This window comes from Tetrao urogallus, assembly GCF_951394365.1.
Source record: "Tetrao urogallus genome assembly, chromosome: 20".
NCBI classification, from domain to species: Eukaryota; Metazoa; Chordata; class Aves; order Galliformes; family Phasianidae; genus Tetrao; species Tetrao urogallus.
In genome coordinates this window covers 4,451,242-4,464,150 of record NC_136833.1, presented here as the reverse complement: position 1 = coordinate 4,464,150, position 12,909 = coordinate 4,451,242, and the positions used below count along the sequence as shown (strand labels likewise).

Sequence of the window (12,909 nt, the reverse complement as noted above, 5' to 3'; positions counted from 1 at the left end):
AGTTAGGAGTTTCGATGCCAAGAGAAATTACTTGGACTATCGAAACCCTTGGTCTCAGCTCCCTGCAGTGGCATCTTCCACAGTGCTGACATCTTGGCTGGGCTCCCATCGCTCGCTCTTGCAGAGGAAGCAGCAGCTCAGCAGGGAAGCGCAGGCAGGAGAGTCGTGGCAGTGGTGGTGTCGCGCCCTGCAGTGCTCCGGCACATCAGCAAACTCTGCTGTGGCGCTTCAACCAGCAAGGCCGTTGTTCAGAGGCTGGCAAGGCGCAGTGGCTGCGGGGCTGCCGTGGGCTGCGCAGGCAGCTGAGCGTCGCGGTGTCGCAGCCTCTTGTGCTGGAGCCGAAGTGCCAGGAGCCGGGTGCTGTGCGGGGATCACTGCGCCGCGGCTGACGCTGAAGGGGCTGCAAGGTGCGGGAAGATGAGCGCAGTGCACATGTCTGTGCCCATCGTGGCTCCAACGGGGAGGCCGTCTCCCGAGGACGTACGGCCACGTGTCTATGGGGACCACGTCCCCGTGCGGCGTTTCTTACCGGTGTCCATACCGCTGCAGCCGCTGCACTCCCACGATTCCGCGTCCTCTGCGATGGCAGAGCAGTGCTGGTGGGTGCCGCAGGAACCGCAGGAGCTGCAGAGCAGCATCCTCCAGGGCCTGTGGGAGTGACAGAAGCCAGAGCCGCGCGGTCACCGGGGGTCCCAGGGCTGTGGGATGCCAGCCGTGGGGTGGTGCGTGCGTGCGCTCCCACGGCGGTGGCTGGCACTGAGCTACCAGGGCACAGCTTGTGCCGTGCTGAGCTCAGCATCCTGGCCAGCCTCCATCCCAGCTGCAAGGAGGGGATGAAGGCGCCAGGTCGCCATGCCTTTGGCGTCAGAGCTCACTCACCCTGTGTTCTCAGAGTAGTCCCTTCCCAGTGGGCACAGGCACAGGCCGGTGTCACTGGAGCTGTGCCGCTGGTACAGGTCATGGAAAGCTCCCTCTTCCACCTCCCAGGCTGCATCCCTGTGGGAGGGAGCCCGGGACAGCTGAGTGCAGTGCGAGGGGAGGTGGAGGGGGGGGGGCGGGCGGTGGCAGGGCGGTGGGTGCTGACCTGTCTGGGATTTTGATGCCGAGGCGGAACATCTCTGCCTGGAAGGTCTGCGTGTCCTGGCAGAGCGGGCAGCGGAAGTGGTGCAGGGCAGCGCGCAGAGCTTGGGCCTGGGGAAGGCAGAAGATGAGCTGGGGGCCCGTGCGCATTGCCCCAGGGCTGGGGACGATGCCAGGGTGGCAGGGTTGGTGGTGCTGGGGATGATGCTGTGGTCTGGAGGCAGTGCCGCCTACCTGGATGCACTGGCGGTGGAACTGAGCGCCGGTGCAGGAGGGACAGACCAGGGTGGTGTAGGTGGGGCGTCCCTCCACCGCCTCCATGCAGATGGCACACTGCGGGTTCTCCTGTTGCAGCGGCCTCACCTGCTGGGTTGGCCGGTGCTGCCAGCAGAAGGACCTGCAGGATGGATGGAGGCGGCAGCTCAGCTCCTGCCCCGTCCCTCCTGCAGCCCTGCGGGTGCCCGCACTCACCTGTACTCTCCAAAAAACTGGGAGACGCAGCCGCGTTCTCTTCCGCAGGGGAAGTGGAAGGTGCGGGAGCATCTGCGGTGATGGCAGCGGACCGAGGCGCCCTGGTTCTGGCAGACGCAGCATTTCTGGGGACAGCAGTGCGGTGCTGGGCGTCAGTGCCGTGCACACACAGGTGACCCTTGCCCAGCAGAGCACGGTGATGATGTGGTGGGCCACGTGGCTAGGGACCCCGCAGCACTACTGAGTTGTGATTTGTGCAGCCATGGGTCTTCTTGGACAACCAGGGCTCTTCTGGAGTCTCCCAGCCACGTGGCACGGGGACCGAGGTGGGGACGCGGCGCCCTATTCACCTTCTGTGCCACGCGCTGCAGCACCTCCTCGATGTCTGGGATGAGGAATCCAAAGAATCCCTCATCGTCAGCGCCGCGCTGGTACAGCCCGCTGGCGTGGTACTGCAGGAGGCAACCGGGGACCTGTTAGTGCGTGTGGGGGGCAGCGGCGGGCACGGGGCTGGGGGCTGGGGGCTGGGGGCTGGGGGCTGGGGTTGGGGCTCACCAGGCAGTTCTCATGGATGCACAGCCGGTCGTGACGGCACATGTCTCCATAGATGTCGGGGTCGTGCTCTGCCCGCCGGCACAGCCTGCAGCCTGCAATGGGGACAAGGGCATTATCACCCCAAGCCCGTGAGCAGGGTGGCTCCTGCACGTGGCGGGGGCGCTTCCGCCGCGGGAATGCTCTGCACTCACCTTCCTCCTCAGAGACGCTTGGCCTCATTCCTGGGGGAGACGGCTCCCGTTCGGGCCTGGGCCGTGGCGCAGGGCGGCGGGTGGGGGGATTGGGATGTGGCGCACTGAGGCGTCGAGACCTCAGCTCCATTCCTGGGCTTTACTTCCGGAGCAAAGCAGGGGTGCTGCTTCCTCGATCCAGAGGTACCCGGGACTGGGGGGACAGGGGCGAGCGCAGTGTGAAGCTGCCCTGCACATTGTGATGTCACCGTGAGAACGCGGGTGCTGGTGACGCGGTGCCGATGTCACGATGAGCAGGGCTTGGGGTGGGGCACTCACAGCCCCACGGGGTGCTGGGGGCCCTGAGGGGTGGCTTTGGGATGCCCACATCTGCCCCCTGTGGGGGGGCTGTGCTGGGGGGCTGTCAGCTCCAGTGGGGAGTTGGGAGACACATCAACTCACAGGTCTTGTGTGGGTGCAGACTGAAGATGGTGTCGCAAATAAACCACAAAATCCCCAGTTTCCTAGTGCAAGAGATTTATTTAGGCGTCAGAGCTCCTGACTCCTCAGCAAGCATTGTGATGTGTTGTGCACCATCTCTGTGTTTTCACTCCCTTCGCAGCGGTGGGAGAGCAGCTGTTCTGTCCTGGATAGCTCCAGCAGTGCCTGCACCCGGAAGTGCTCCGGCTGCAGAGGGAGCTGCTCGTAGCTCCCTCTTGTTCTTGGTGACCAGGCTGCAGGGAGAAAAGCGCCGTTGCGGCAATGGGGTGCCGCAGGGAGGAAGTCCGGAAGGCGAAAGCCCGTCTTGAACTTGGGTTGGCCACTGCAGTAAAGGAGAATAAGGAATCCTTTTACAAATACACCCATGGCAAGAGAAAAACCAAGGATAACGTCTGTCCTTTAATTGATGCGGCGGGGAACGTGACCACAGCAGATGACAAGGAGAAGGCTGAGGTCCTCAACGCCTTCTTTACATCTGCCTTTAAGAGTCAGACCACTTTGTGCCCTGATCTGGATATCTGGGCTGATACGCAGAATGTCTCCCCGGAGATTGAGGTGGAGGCCGTTAGGGAGCTCCTCCTCCATCTGGACAGTCACAAGTCCATGGGAGCGGATGGGCTTCATCCCAGGGTGCTGAGGGAGTTGGCGGGGGTGATTGCTGAGCCGCTCTCGGCTATCTGCCAGCGCTCCTGGTTGACTGGAGAGGTTCCAGAGGATTGGAGGCTTGCTGATGTGACGCCCATCTACAAGAAGGGCCGTAAGGAGGATCCGGGAAAGCACAGGCCTGTCAGCCTGACATCAGCGCCAGGGAAGGTCATGGAACAGATCCTCCTGGGAGAGATCACACGGCTCGCCAGCATGGGCTCATGAAAGGCGGGTCGTGTTCGACCAACCTCATCTCCTTCTACGACGGGGTGAGCAGACTGGTAGATGGGGGAAAGGCTGTTGGTGTATCTACTTAGACTTCAGCAAAGCCTTTGACACGGTCTCTCACAGCGTCCTTCTGCGGAAACTGGCTGCCCCTGGCTTGGACAGTTTTACCCTCCGTTGGATAAGGAACTGGCTGGAGGGCCGTGCCCAACGGGTGGTGGTCAATGCAGTGAAGTCCAGCTGGAGACCTGTTTCACGTGGTGTCCCCCAGGGGTCGGTGCTGGGCCCATCCTGTTTAATATCTTCGTTGACGACTGTATGGGAACTGCTGAGTCACGGCCTGAACCTCTGATTGATCACCTGAGGCGAGCCATGAGTCAGCCAGAGGAGCACAGGTGAAGGCAATTCACCTGTGCTGCCGGAAGGGGTGGAGCCAGGCTCCACCCCTCCTAGACCTATTGAAGAGCTGGCTACCAGAGGGGAAGGATCTCTTCTGGAGATCCCCTCTCTTGGTGTCTTCTGGTGAGCTCAGCCGAAGGGTAAGCTCTTCCGCTTCTTCTCTTTGTGATCATTGTCTACCTTGCTTGATTCTCTCGATTATATTGTGATTACAACATCTTGATATCTGTTGATTAAACAACTATATTGCAATTATAGCATCTTGATTATACACTTGGCGAGCCAGGCAGGCCAAATATACTGAAATTAACATCATGTCTTTTTTATGGAATTTCTATAAATGGGTCAAGGGGGAGAACAATACTCCTCTAGAGAAAATGATTCCAGGGCAGATCCCAGGATTTGAGGGATCGCCCTATTATGAGTTAGCTGCTATCATTGAAAAATGGGGTCCCTTACGCGTTATGGGCAATATCTCCCCATATCGCATGGCGGACTATTTTCAAGGACTTGGCAAGGATGTCCTCACTACTAAAGAAAGACAACTGGCTGCCTCCATGGTGGCATGGCCATTATTAACTGCCTTAAATCATGCGGACTTAAGAAATAATACTTTAGAAACGGAAAATCAGCTTTTGAAAGACCGCGTTGAAAAGCTAGAGCACGAAATTGGCGTTTTAACAGGGAAGAAGCCAATTCTACATCTTCCCGTAGGCCAAATTCGTAGCATTTCAATAAATGATGACCAGACTCCTGAATCAACAGACTTCGTTGATCAGGAGAACAAGAAATCCAAATCAGACCTTGAATGTCCTATTCTGACTGATCCCCTGGAAATCCGTCCTGTTGTAACCCAGAAAACAAAAAAAGTACAGGACAGACCGGCAGGGGCGCCGCCTGATCAATGGCCCCCTGCCCAGACTCATTTACATGTAACGGCACGGCCATACACGGCAACAGAACTAATGGACTTAGTACAACGATTTCGGCAGAAGCCTAGAGAAAGTGTCCCAGCTTGGTTATTGAGACTATGGGACTCTGGGGCAGAAAGTGTCTTGGTGAATGGCCCAGAAATAGCCAAGTTGGCCACCATGACCGTCCATCCTGCTCTCAGACAGAGGTTATATGTAGGTAATCAATATCGTGATGAAAACCATTCCATACTAGAATGGTTAATGGCAGCCTGCCGTATGGTATGGCCGAATAAATCAGACATACCTTTACATACAGGCATGTGGTCCTCCATGGAGGACCTTCAAAACTATATCCGCGAACTGGGTGTAAGAGAGGCCATCTATGAAGATACATTTGATGGCCCTGATATGGTTAAATTTTCAGCAGGGATGAGAGATTTAATTTTACAGCAAGCTCCCTCCCATCTGTATGGCACCTTAGTCTCCATATTGAATCCCCTTGTAGCATCAGAAGCCGTAGTCCAGCAGGCTGCCCAGTTAGTTGCCGACCTGGGAGAAACAGAACGCCTGCGGAGTAGGCGCAATATTCGGTTTTTGGAGGAAGCAGAGGTCCTGCCGGTAAATAAAACCAAAATGCCGGCTACTCGAGCTCCTCCATCGGGACCCATAAGGGTATCCCAAAAACAAATGTTTAATGATTTAATTCGGGCTGGGGTCCAATTTGCTAAGATCGACCGCCAGCCCAACCGTGTCCTTCTCCAGCTCTGGAGACAACTAAAGGACAATCAAAAATTCCAGAGTTACCCTAAGAAACCAAGGGTAAGAGCTATAGAGAGGGTTCCAACAACAACATGGAACCTAGAAGATTTTATTATTCCAAACAGAAAAAAGAAGCCACCTCAGGTGTCTCGGGCCACAATGCCTGAGCCATCAGAAGCAAAAGAATTGGCCCTAGCCCAATTCATGGAGTGACAAGGGATGTTAGTCCCCGTAGGGCCTCCAGACGGGACCGGAGGCCCTATGTAGAATTAACGATTTATTGGTCCCGAAAAAATATTCAGAGAGTAATGGCATTGGTAGACACGGGAGCAGAAACATCAGTTATCTATGGAGATCCGGGAAAATTTGATGGTGACAGAGTGATGATTGGTGATTTTGGGGGACAGACTATTCCTGTCACCCAAACATGGTTAAAATTGGGGGTTGGGCGTCTCCCACCCCGGGAGTACAAGGTGTCTATCGCCCCAGTCCAAGAATACATCCTGGGCATAGATATTCTATGGGGTCTGGCTCTCCAAACAACTGTGGGAGAGTTCAGGCTTCGACAAAGATGTATCAGTATCCGGGCGGTGCAGGCAATATTAAGAGGCCATGCGAAACATGAGCCTGTTTGCCTGCCGAAACCGCGCCGGATTACTAACGTTAGACAGTATAGACTCCCGGGTGGGCAAGATGAAATATCGAGAACGGTGCAGGAATTAGAAAAAGTGGGTATTATAAGACCTGCACACAGCCCGTATAACTCCCCCATATGGCCAGTGCGAAAGTCGGATGGCACATGGAGGATGACAGTAGATTACAGAGAATTAAATAAGGTCACGCCGCCTATTCATGCGGCTGTACCCAATATTGCCTCCCTAATGGACACATTGAGTAGGGAGATAAAAACCTATCATTGTGTCCTAGATCTAGCAAATGCGTTCTTCAGTATTCCAATTGCTGAGGAATCGCAAGATCAGTTTGCGTTTACGTGGGGAGGCAGGCAGTGGACCTTTCAGGTCCTGCCACAGGGGTACGTGCATTCACCAACGTATTGTCACAATCTAGTGGCGCGTGACCTGGCTGATTGGAGAAAACCTGATGATGTTAACCTATATCATTATATTGACGATCTCCTGTTGACATCCGACTCACTGGAGGCAGTAGGACAGGCAGCAGATTCATTAACTGCCTATTTACAACAGAGGGGATGGGCTATAAATCCCCAAAAGGTGCAAGGTCCAGGCCTGTCCGTAAAATTCCTGGGGGTGGTTTGGTCAGGAAAGACCAAAGTGCTACCCAGTGCTGTCATAGATAAGGTTCAGGCGTTTCCAGTCCCTACAACATCAAAGCAGCTGCAAGAGTTTCTAGGTATATTGGGTTATTGGCGTTCCTTTATACCTCACCTGGCGCAGCTGCTACGGCCACTATACAGACTCACAAAAAAGGGGCAGCTATGGGACTGGGGGAAAACCGAACAGGATGCTTTCCAACAAGCGAAATTGGCAGTTAAACAAGCTCAGGCATTGGGTATATTCGATCCTACCCTCCCAGCCGAGTTGGACGTTCATGTTACCCAAGACGGCTTCGGTTGGGGCCTGTGGCAACGCCAGAGCTCTGTTCGGACCCCCATTGGTTTCTGGTCTCAGGTTTGGCACGGAGCAGAAGAAAGATACAGTATGATTGAAAAACAGTTATTGGCTGCCTATTCGGCATTACAGGCAGTAGAGCCAATAACTCAAACAGCTGCAGTTATAGTCAAGACCACTCTGCCAATTCAGGGGTGGGTGAAAGATCTGACCCACCTTCCTAAGACAGGGGTGGCCCAAGCACAAACAGTGGCACGATGGGTCGCCTATCTCAGCCAAAGGAGCAGTCTGTCTTCATCACCCTTGAAAGAAGAACTCCAGAAGATCCTAGGCCCAGTGACGTATCACAGTGATGCACCAAAAGAAATACTGGTCGCTCCACCAGAGAAGAGTCCCGTTCAGGAGGGAAAATATCCTATCCCTGAAGATGCCTGGTACACAGATGGGTCCAGCAAGGGCAACCCGAGCAAGTGGAGAGCAATAGCATATCATCCTTCCACCGAGACAATCTGGTTCGATGAGGGGGATGGTCAGAGCAGCCAATGGGCAGAACTGCGAGCCGTGTGGATGGTTATAACCAAGGAACCCGGTGATGGTATCCTGAGCATTTGCACAGATAGTTGGGCTGTGTACCGGGGGCTCACTCTTTGGATTGCACAGTGGGCCACCCAGGAATGGACTATCCATGCCCGACCGATCTGGGGCAAAGACATGTGGTTAGATATATGGAATACGGTCAAACACAGGACTGTACGTGTCTGCCATGTTTCTGGTCATCAGCCCCTACAGTCACCAGGAAACGATGAAGCCGACACACTGGCCCGAGTTCGATGGATTGAGAATTCACCATCTGAGAACATCGCCCGCTGGTTACATCAGAAGCTACGGCATGCTGGACAAAAGACAACGTGGGCAGCTGCTAAAGCATGGGGACTGCCCATACAACTATCTGATATCATCCAGGCATGCCAGGATTGCGACGCTTGCTCCAAGATGAGACCGAGATCGTTGCCCGAAACAACAGCCCATCTTGCTAGGGGACACAATCCTCTCCAGCGATGGCAGGTCGATTACATCGGGCCCCTTCCTCGTTCCGAAGGGGCAAGATACGCCCTGACCTGTGTCGATACTGCAAGTGGGCTACTGCAGGCCTATCCAGTACCGAAAGCAAACCAGGCATATACCATCAAGGCACTCACTGAACTGATGTCTGCCTACGGGACACCGCAAGTCATCGAGAGCGACCAAGGGACTCATTTTACTGGTGCAACGATACAGCGCTGGGCAGAAGAAAATAACATCGAATGGCGATTCCACCTGCCATATAATCCAACGGGGGCAGGCCTCATCGAACGTTATAATGGTATTCTTAAGGCTGCCCTGAAGACAGACTCCCAGTCCCTGCAGGGGTGGACAAAAAGACTGTATGAAACCCTGCGGGACCTGAATGAAAGACCTCGAGACGGCAGACCCAGTGCCCTGAGAATGTTGCAGACAACATGGGCCACCCCGCTTAGGATCCAAATTACGGGCACTGATCATCAGGTAAGACCCCAGATTGGTAATGAAAATAATCTTCTGCTCCCTGCCCCTGAAAATTTAGAGCCAGGTACCCATAAAATAAAATGGCCCTGGAAGGTGCAGGTAGGACCCAAGTGGTGTGGCCTACTTGCACCTTGGGGGAGACTATTGGAGGTGGGAGGCTCAGTAGTCCCTCCAGTAATAGGTACATGGCCTACTGATATTGTGGTCAACACTCCGATCTTTATTGCTAAAGGGACCCCCATCATGTCCCTGTGGCAGATCAGGACACCTCCTTTGGTGCCTGATATCGTTATGCAGCCGCAGATATCCGGCCAAAAGGTGTGGTACAGGCGGCCAGGACGTGCCCCCGTACAAGCGGAAGTGTTGACCCAAGACAGAAATACGGCCTGTATCTTGCCCTGGAGAGCAGACCTTCCCCTCCTGGTACCTGTAAAACATCTGTATTACTCCCCGTGAGTCTGTGAGCCTTCAGGACCACCGGAAGGAGCAAAACGCCATCAAGTGTTCCAGTGTTGCTGTCAGATCACGTACAACACCCGGTGATGGTCTGCATGGGACTGATGGAGCATAGAACGGACCTGCACCTCAGGACCTCATGCCTCCAGTCACATCATCGAGCACTGGCCCATAGAAGAACATGGACATTCACTAATCATCACTTGTCTTGAACTGTACCAACACACGTCGCGATAAAATTGTATAAGCGTCGCGATATACCGGATCTCTGTATTAGGGAAAGCTCACCCTTTTGTTAACCTGATCAGTGGTTCACGCCGTGAAGGGGTGGAGTGTATGGGAACTGCTGAGTCACGGCCTGAACCTCTGATTGATCACCTGAGGCGAGCCATGAGTCAGCCAGAGGAGCACAGGTGAAGGCAATTCACCTGTGCTGCTGGAAGGGGTGGAGCCAGGCTCCACCCCTCCTAGACCTATTGAAGAGCTGGCTACCAGAGGGGAAGGATCTCTTCTGGAGATCCCCTCTCTTGGTGTCTTCTGGTGAGCTCAGCCGAAGGGTAAGCTCTTCCGCTTCTTCTCTTTGTGATCATTGTCTACCTTGCTTGATTCTCTCGATTATATTGTGATTACAACATCTTGATATCTGTTGATTAAACAACTATATTGCAATTATAGCATCTTGATTATACAACGACTTAGACGAAGGGACCGAGTGCACCCTGAGTAAGTTTGCAGATGACACCAAGCTGGGAGGTGGTGTCGATCTGCCTGAGGGCAGGGAGGCCCTGCAGAGGGATCTGGGTAAGCTGGATCGCTGGGCCGAGGTGAATGGGGTGAGGTTTAACAAGGCCGAGTGTCGGGTCCTGCACTTTGGCCACAACAACCCCATGCAGCGCTACAGGCTTGGGGATGAGCGGCTGGATGAGTGTGAAGAGGAAAGGGACCTGGGCTGAACATGAGCCGACAGTGTGCCCAGGTGGCCAAGAGGGCCGACAGCATCCTGGCCTGCATTGGAAATGGTGTGGCCAGCAGGAGCAGGGAGGTGAGCATCCCCCTGTACTCTGCACTGGTGAGGCCGCACCTCGAGTACTGTGCTGTTTTGGGCCCCTCACTACAAGAAAGACATTGAGGCCCTGGGATGTGTGCAGAGAAGGGCATCGAAACTGGTGAGGGGTGCGGAGCACAAACCTTATGAGGAGCGGCTGAGGGAGCTGGGATTGTTCAGTGTGGAGAAGAGGAGGCTCAGGGGAGACCTCGCTGCACTGTGCAGCTTCCTGAAGGGAGGCTGTGGTGCAAAAGGGTCTGGCCTCTTCTCCCAGGCAAATAGTAGGAGCCGAGGAAACGGCCAGAAGTTGTACCAGAGGAGGTTTAGGTTGGACACGAGGAGAAACTTTCTCTCTCAGAGGGTGGTCAGGCACTGGAATGGCTGCCCAGGGAGGTGGTGGAGTCGCCATCCCTGGCAGTGTTGAAGGGGCGCCTGCCTGGATGAGGAGCTACGAGAGATGGTTTAGTAGCTTGTGGTACTGATAGGAATGGGAGGGGGGTTGGACCAGATGATCTTGCAGGTCGTTTCCAACCTTGCGATTCTGTGATTCTGTAACCTCTCCCCCCCACATCCGTTCACGCGTGTTGGCAGAGTGTGCAGCAGAAACGCTGCAGGGCAGCTCAGCTGATGCGGCACACAGGAGGAGAGCGTCGGTGCAGCCCCAGGCGGTCCTGGCCCAGCAGGAAGCCGAAGGAGCCAGCACCACCCGAGCTGCGCTGACAGCTTCCTGCAGGAGGGAACCGGGATCCTGCAGCTGCATCCAGGAGCATTGGTGGCACAGCACTGGGGCCGGGAGCCAAGGCCTGGGCAGCCAGCAGGCAGTGCTCGTGAATGCAGAGCCTGTCCTGCCAGCACGCCTCTCGGGGCCCTGGTCTGCCCTCTGGCACAGCCCACGCCCTGCCACTGCCACTGGATGGTAGCATCGCTACCCGCTGCTGTGCTGCAGGGTAACGCCAGCACACGGCAGAGGCACATCGCCTTTGCGAGTCCTCTGTGCTCCCCTTCTTCCTCACCAACACGCTGCTTCGTGTCTGCAGGGCGCAGGCAGGGAGCTGCAGCCACCTGGGGCATCGCGGCCTCAGCTCCGTCCACGGCATGCTCATCTGGAGCAAAGTGCCCCTGGAGCCAAGTGCCATCGGTACCCGGGGTAGCAGGACTGGAGCTGGGTGGCTGCAGGGCTCTGCTCTGTACCAGGCCTGCCCCCAGCTCTCCTTCCGTTTCCGTCTCCCAGCAGCATTGCTGGGCAGGGGGTTTCATGGGACAGAGACCATGAAGAGTGCATCGCACTGAGAGAAATACGCGGTTGACCTTGAGAAATGCCGCTGCCCCCTCCTGTCGAGCTGTGGCCTGCTGGGACGAGGCTTGTTTGGCTGCGTCATAGGATCCCAGAACGGCCTGGGTTGGAAGGGACCTCAACAGCCATTACGCTCCTACCCCCCTGCTGCAGGCAGGGCCACCAACCTCCGTATCTAATCCGTATGTAAACATACATCTGTATATACCTGTAAGCAGGCTGCCCGGGGCCCCGCTCAACTTGGCCCTGATCACCTCCAGGGACGGGGGCATGCACAGCCTCTGCGGGCAGCCTGTTCCAGCTCCTCCCCGCTCTCATAGTCAAGAGCATCCCTGACGTCCAACCTGAACCTTCCCTCCTTCAGCTTCAAACCATTCCCCCCTGTCCTGCTGTCACCTCCCCTTTCAAAGAGTTGACTCCTCCCTCTCCTGTTTGCAGGCTCCCTTCAGGTGCTGGAAAGCTGTGCTGAGGTCACCCCTCAGCCCTCTCTTCTCCAGGCCGAACAAGCCCAGCTCCCTCGGCCTGGAGGGCTTCGTAGGGGAGCTGCTCCAGCCCCCTGCTCATCTCTGTGGCTCTGCTCTGGACCCTCTCCAACAGCTCCCTGTCTTTCCTGTACTGGGGGCTCCAGACCTGGACACAGTACTGCAGATGGGGCCTCGCGAGGGCAGAGTGGAGGGGCCCCATCACCTCCCTGTCCCTGCTGCCACCCCCCTCGTGATGGAGCCCGAGACAGCTTTTGCTTTCCAAGCTGCAGAGCACGCTGCTGGCTGCCGTTCCGTTTGTAATCCACCAGGGCCCCCAGGTCCCTCTGTGCCCGGCTGTTCCAAAGGACTTCTCCTCCCAGTCTGCACCTACGCCTGGGATTCCTCCAGCCCTACTGCAAAACCCTGCACTGTGCTGCGTCGAACCTCCCTAGATTCGCCCGGGCCCACCATTCCAGCCTGTCGAGGCCCTTCCAGGCTGGGTGCCTGTCCCTCTCCAAGAGCACCCGCCCCGCAGACAGCACCGCGGTAGGAGCCTCGCGGTGGGCCACGGACGACCGGCATTGAATCTCGCAAGGGCTATCAGGGGAAGCAGGGAAGACTTCTTCGGATGTATCGACGGCACAAAGAAAAGCAGCGAAGACGCGGGCCTGCGGGGCGATGGGGCCGGCCGTGCTAACGAAGCATTCGGAGAAGGCCGAGCGAGCGCAGGGCTGCGCAGCGGGGAAGGGGCGGCGCGGCGCCCTGCGCGGCCGGACGAGAAGAGCGGCGCGGCCCTC

At 56.2% G+C, this 12,909-nt stretch overlaps 1 protein-coding gene across 1 annotated transcript; it reads right to left on the bottom strand.

Moving 5' to 3' along the window:
- Positions 1 to 494: 494 nt before the first annotated feature.
- On the bottom strand, positions 495 to 2,427 carry LOC306954214 (PHD finger protein 7-like; the record flags this gene model as incomplete). The annotated part of the gene is made up of 7 exons (XM_079545275.1): positions 495 to 648; positions 880 to 996; positions 1,085 to 1,191; positions 1,315 to 1,477; positions 1,552 to 1,676; positions 1,902 to 2,003; positions 2,107 to 2,427. The coding sequence occupies 7 exons, from the start codon at positions 2,425 to 2,427 to the stop codon at positions 495 to 497; spliced, it is 1,089 nt and encodes a 362-aa protein (XP_079401401.1).
- Positions 2,428 to 12,909: the final 10,482 nt, after the last annotated feature.